The sequence below is a fragment of the Oratosquilla oratoria genome, chromosome 38 (assembly GCF_046742065.1).
Source record: "Oratosquilla oratoria isolate Oo_2021 chromosome 38, ASM4674206v1, whole genome shotgun sequence".
Classification (NCBI taxonomy): Eukaryota; Metazoa; Arthropoda; class Malacostraca; order Stomatopoda; family Squillidae; genus Oratosquilla; species Oratosquilla oratoria.
This window is the reverse complement of record NC_134814.1, coordinates 39,787,241-39,793,908: the sequence shown is the minus strand read 5'-3', so window position 1 is coordinate 39,793,908 and position 6,668 is coordinate 39,787,241. Positions and strand designations below refer to the sequence as shown.

At 48.3% G+C, this 6,668-nt stretch overlaps 1 protein-coding gene across 1 annotated transcript in view; it reads left to right on the top strand.

The window, feature by feature from the left end:
- Positions 1–950: 950 nt before the first annotated feature.
- Positions 951–6,668, top strand: part of LOC143019897 (uncharacterized) — a 5,937-nt gene continuing 219 nt past the window's right edge. The window contains exons 1-3 of the mRNA XM_076175873.1: positions 951–2,306; positions 2,851–5,853; positions 6,335–6,668. The exon at positions 6,335–6,668 is cut by the window's right edge and continues 219 nt beyond it. Of these exons, the coding sequence (XP_076031988.1) occupies positions 951–2,306; positions 2,851–5,853; positions 6,335–6,604 (4,629 nt within the window). The 3' untranslated portion in view covers positions 6,605–6,668. The remainder of the gene's footprint in view (positions 2,307–2,850; positions 5,854–6,334) is intronic.

Genomic DNA, 6,668 nt, shown 5'->3' with positions numbered 1-6,668 from the left:
CAAAGGAAATCAAAAATTCGAAAAACATTTTTGATTCTCGGGAGATCGCTCTGGACAATCTTCTTCTGTGTTCTGAAACGCATCCTGTGCTCGTGTTTGAAATACTGAACAAACCAGATTACGTTCCCATGTTCGCTGAACACGTTCACATACGCATTGACGTTTACCAAGGTCGTTCTCAACAACTGAACGTATTCTTGTATATTAGCGCTCATGCATATAGATACATATGAATGCACAAAAATGACACTACAAAGAAAAATGAAAATTAGGTTAAATAGGAACATTGCATCTTGTTTAGTAAAAAGCATCATACGGAGAATATCAAAAGACAAATTATTTCCTGGCAGAGGGAACATAGATTCTTGATTAATTCTGAAAGAATCTCGCCAACTTTATTATCATTCTGGTTAGAAATTAGATTTGAGAAATAATGCCCTTTTATTCCGACATGTGGAAACATTTCGTAGTCGACGGTACTCATTCTTTCGTATCTACTGCCGCTAGGCCATTCTATTCACTTAGACGTGACCCGTGAAGTAATGAGGTGTTGGGTCGTTTGCGTATCTCTCTCTCTCTCTCTCTCTCTCTCTCTCTCTCTCTCTCTCCACCTCGCCGCTAGAGGGCCAACGCAAGCAGACGTGTAGAGAGAGCTCTACCGATTTCGGAAAATTCCAAAATCTACGCTGCAACCACCCACCAGCAGTCGCAGAGAACGATATAAAGGTACAGTGCATTGCCAGACAAAATTTGGGAATCCGTCGTGCTTGGACTTAGGCTGTAGAATTGGAAAAGTTCAGTCCTACCTGGCCAAACAATCCCTGTCAGGGGTTGCCATTGTTGCGCATGCGCACTGGTGCTGGTGTGACGTAGATATGTCACATCAACCACCACAGTAATTTTACGTTACAACCTTGAACCCAATCTGCCTACCTACCAAGGTAGGCAGCATGGAACCTTCTGGCCCAATCTCCCTCGAGGCCATTGAGGCCGACCTAGCTTTAAGCGATGAGGATGAGATGAGTGAGGAAGACATTCACTGGCCACGGCTACCTAGACACGAACTCCGTGATCCATTAGCTCCAATGTCTGCGCTAGACATGTCACGCCCCACAACTACTCCCAAACGTTCCATAACCCACACCTCGGACAGCAATAGTTCGCCTTCTTCCCCTGCTGCCAAATCCTCAAAACGATTTGAGACATCTGCCCAGAGCAGCATATCTACAACAGACCACAGCGATCCACGCCCTGTAGCACAGGAGGCACCCACAAGGGGGACCTCATTGCTGCGTGACCCTCCATCCCCAGCATTTGCTCCCAGGGCTGACTATATCAAATTCCGGTTCAAGACTAACCCCTCAGTGGACATAAAACTTCGATGGCTGAATGAAATAAACAAAGCCTTCAAACTTGACCGTAAACTGGCTGAGGTGAAGATGGCAGCAATTACATCTCAGTTTGTTTACATCTCTCGTAACCGCACAGATATTGTCAACAGTGTTACGAAAGGAGAGGTACTGTCCATCTACCTTGAGGCTCAGGACTCGCAGGAAAGGCCTCGCAAATATCCCACATACCTCTTAACACGTTACCCGGTCAATATTGAACCAGCCTTGGCCAAAGAACTGCCGGGCACCCACTCAGTCAGAAGGTTCCACCATAATGACACACCCATCAACCGCCTGGTAGTGACTTGGAGCCTTATAGAGCCACCACCACCGAGTGTCTATTTCAGCTTCCTTCCATGCCTACCACCCTGTGAACTTCGTAGGATGAAAGACGAACAGCCATGGTGTTACCGGTGCTGGGGCATCGGTCATATCTCACGGTATTGCGCCGCGACCGAACGGTGTGCATGGTGCTCGGGCCCTCATGACTCCCGCACTTGTTCACACCGCGCCCCTCCACCAACTGCTGCTACCCCTGACTCGGCTTCATCACAATCCCAGCCTCCCCCACCAGACACCTCGTGCTGGAAATGTCCACGATGTCATCAGACAGGGGTCAACGCCTGGCATGGTTGTGCAAAGCGTCAGCAAACCACCAATGCACTGGTTGTTAAACACACGGGTCACACTGAGTCACCACCACCTCCTCCCTCCGTCGGTAACCCCCACTCTACCTCTACTGCCTCCTCGGACTCCAAGCAAGTAGCTGCACTTCGCGATGCAGTGGCAGCCCTTAAGACTCGGGTCGCGACAATGACCGCACGTTTCGATGCAATCGAAACGTGCCTGGATAGTTTGGTTAAAAAACAGGCCACATGTGAGGTGACACTGAACTCGTTGGTTGAATCGCAACAGGTAATTATTAACACCATTAGCACCATCACGGAGAAAATGGATTTTATTGCTGCTAGATTCGGCAATCTAATTGCAACCCCACACAGGGAGTCTCCCCTACGTAACACAACACCCAGTGACCCCCCACCACCACTACCCCCCACCACCACTACCCCCCACACCACCACTGCCGGCCGAACCACCACCGTTGCTCATACCTCCACAACCGCCCGAACCACCACTTCTTCATCAATTGGTCGCCGATACCATAGAACTAAAATTCAATAATCAAATGAAGCTACACGTCATCTCATGGAACGCCTGCGGTATCACAAACTGGGCCAAACGTACAGCACTTAAAGGGTACGTGCACTGTCACCACCCAGACATTATCTTCATACAGGAAGCATTTATAGGCCTCGCTCCACCAAACAGGGATGCACCTTTGCTCAACCAATACGTATCGTATGTACATCAGATCCGAAACGGATTAATTACGTATGTCCACAACACCGTCCAGCATCGCTTTCTTCAAAATTCTATGGACAATAACACGACTTATCAGCTTCTAGAGGTAACAGTTGGCTCCGGTACCATAAGATTATGCAATGTGTACGCTGCACCGAACGGCCTGAATCCAGCTATACTTCCACCCCCCACCACCCACGGTATGATTTATCTAGGAGATTTTAATAGTCGACACCCTGCTCTAGGAGATCTCGCAGGCATTATAAATCGCAACGGGACTCGACTTCTGGAATGCATTCAACGCAACAGGCTAACTCGCTGGGACACGGCTGGCGCCACGCATGCTCGAGGTGGTACCTTAGATCACGTCCTTACGTTTGGATTAGTGGCCTCCCAAGTCCGGTGTTCAACGATACCGACACTATTCTCCGACCACGTAGCACTCAGCGTCCAATACACCCTTCCTACCACGCCATCCCCAGTGCACACCCGTACACGCATCGTACTCCCACCCAAGTACTGTCCCACATATATTTCATACATAACAAACCTCCTACCCACATTTAACCACCACTGTCCTGAACAGTTATATTCCTCCCTCGTTAACGCCACACATACTTTCTACACCCAATACGTCAAAAAGCCACACATCACACGTCATCCGAATACACACACTTGGACACTAGACAACCACATCGTTCAGGCGGAGAGGAAAGCGATGGAGGATGGCTTTGCCTTTCAGAAAAGACCAAGTCCAGAAACTCTACACCAGTATCAACTATCAAGAGATGACTTAGTTGCTCTACAGCGTTGTGTTCAAACGGATTCCTGGAAAAAACTAACGGACAGCATTAACCATCAAACGAGTATTGGCACCATGTGGCACCTCATCAACAAGGTGATAAAGAAAAAACATCACAGTGCCCTCCATCATAGTCCTACACAGTTTGCACAAGACCTTGTTGATGCCTGGTCAGCACAGGCACGAACCAGCAACCTCCCACCATACATACACGACGCTCTCTCCACCCACAAAAATTATCGTGCACTCCGACTTGCCTCTGCCTTGCTGAAGACCGAAGAAGAAGATGAGGAGATAACCGAACAAGAGCTGCGAAGAGCCCTCGCCAAGGGTAAGGCGACAGCTCCTGGCGATGATGGTATCACCTACGCCGTCCTCCGAGTACTCCTGGACGTACCTGGTAACCCCCTCCTCCAGCTGTATAATCTCTGCTACAACCTGGGATATGTACCACGGGACTGGACTTGCAGCACGATAGTACCGATTCCTAAACCTGGCACTGACAAATTCCGACCTGTATCTCTCACCTCTTGTTTCTGTAAAGTATTGGAACGCATTCTTCTATCACGTCTGATGTTCCGGATACAAGATAAGCTCTCGCCCCGACTGTACGGCTTCCTGCCCCAACGAGGAACACACCACTGCCTCATGGAACTCTACACACGCCTCTGTCCCACCAGTGTAGTGGCTTTCATTGATTTGAAAAGCGCATTCGACATCGCCAACAGGGACATTATCCTCGACCAACTTGTTGACTTTGGCATCAAAGGAAATTTACTGAGGTGGATAAGAGGATACCTGCAGAACAGGAACTCACGTGTATTGTTTAAAGGAGCGTACAGCAATACCAGAGAGTTTGAACTCGGTACTCCACAGGGAGGAGTACTCAGTCCATTTTTATTTAACATCCTTATGCATCGCTTTCTCTCTCTGCTTCCTGACATCGACGGTACAACAATCACTTGCTATGCAGACGACATATGCATTCATTCAAGATCACCACAAGACATGCAACGTTTCCTTCAATCATTTCATTTGTCATCCTCCTCATGCGGGCTGGTCATCTCACCAGAAAAGAGCAGAATTTTATCTTTTCGCCCAGCAAGAACTTTGCCAGAATTCACTGTTGGCAACACCATCGTGCCATTGTGCTCACAGTACCTTTACCTGGGGGCACCAGTTCGTATCACACCTTCTATCCCAGCAAGACAACGCGTACATCCAATTGTTCAAGACCTGCTAACCCGGCTACAGAGACGATTGACTCCTCTTAGGTGGTTAACCAACAATATTGCTGGAGTGTCCATCCCTGTCGCCAGAACTATATATATCACATTCATTCGATCAGTGGTTGATTACCTCTCTCCCGCACTTAGTCAGCTTTCCAAAACTACTTTGCAACCACTTGAAAAATTCCAAAACCAGGCAATGAGGCTCATCTTAGGCTGCCCTACCACAACCAGGATCGTCAATATACAGCAAGAACTTCGTCTACCACCAATTGTAGAGAGAATATACGCAAACGTTACCTACTTCACTATCAAGTGCCTGCACTACCCCCACTTATCTCCTCACTTTTGTCACACAATCCAGACATCGATTGATTTGGCAGAGCCTCGACCTCAGCTTCGTCCCGGTGGCTGCTCACTGGTCCTTAACATCAGTTCAAACATTCGGAGGCTTAACATAAACATTTTAACAGAGAATGAGGACCTTGGCCTCCCACCTTGGCAGACACCCATGCCAACAGTCACCTATACTCCAACTACCAAGTCCGACCTACCACAGCTCCAGAAACAACTAGCCTTAGAAACTATCGCCGGTCTGTCATCTTCTTTAAATGCGGCCCATCATCTCTTCACTGACGGTTCTTTGCAGGAGGACGGTAGTGCTGGATGTGCTGTGTATTCCCCCAACATAGAGCCACCACTAGGGGGCTGGGCAGGCCGTCGACTCCCTAATTCGTCAAGCTCCACGTATTGTGAGTTGCATGGGCTCCTGGACGCTGTTACTTTGCTGACACGGACTGGAGAAAACGGCTTGATCATCTGCGACTCTCAGTCAGCCCTCCGTGCTCTCTCATCTACCAAGCCTGAACACCAACAAGTGGTAACACAAATAATGCGACAACTGGCCACAACTCACGAAAACTCACAGAGGGTACACTTCCTGTGGATTCCATCCCATATCGAACTCCTAGGCAATGACACCGCTGATCGGCTAGCAAGGACAGCCTGTAGTATGGATCCACCAGCTGCCACTTCTACTACTGCCTTCCTACCTTCTTACAAGCGAATGGTAAGACAAGCTGCCTGCTCCCCTACTCGCCGCCGTAGCAATGCTGAGAGGGCTACAAGTGTATCTATCCAACACTACGAGAATTTTCTTCCTCTTCCCTATAAGTATAGACGTAATGGACTTATTGTGAGAAGACACAATGTTGTGAGTGCCCGACTCAGGCTCGGCTACAGACCAGTGTGGCAAGTGGGTGAGACCGAAGGTGTACCGAGGTACTCATCGTGCAGGCTGTGCGACACCCCTAATGCCAACAGTCTAGAGCACTACTGTATTAATTGCCCCACGATAGCCCCTTTAATACCACATCGACAATCAGTTCTTGATGTCTGTAAATATTTGCTTGAAGGTGATAAATTAGAATTAATCCTATTGCAACACCCTCACTTTGGTGGATTTTAAAGTATACATAAGTAAATCAGTCATGATTCGGAAATGTTTTAAGTATCACTAATAATCTGTATATATTTATCTTTTGCACTAGATTTGTTGTTCCCTGAACATAATAACAAGGAATGTCTGTAGTATGGATCTGCCAGCTGCTACAACTATTGCCCTACTACAAATGGATGGTACGATAAGCCGCCACTTCCCTACACGTCACCGTGGTAATGCTGAGAAGACTTCAAGTGTAACCATCCAACACCACAAGAATGTCCTTCCACTTCCACATGCATACAAACGCAGCGAACTTCTGGTGAGACGACACAGTGTTATACGTGCCCGACGCAAACCCGGCTACCGCACGATGTAGGCGGGTGAGACCAGAAAGGTGCCGAGGTACACATCGTGCAGGCTGCGCTACACCCCATATGCCA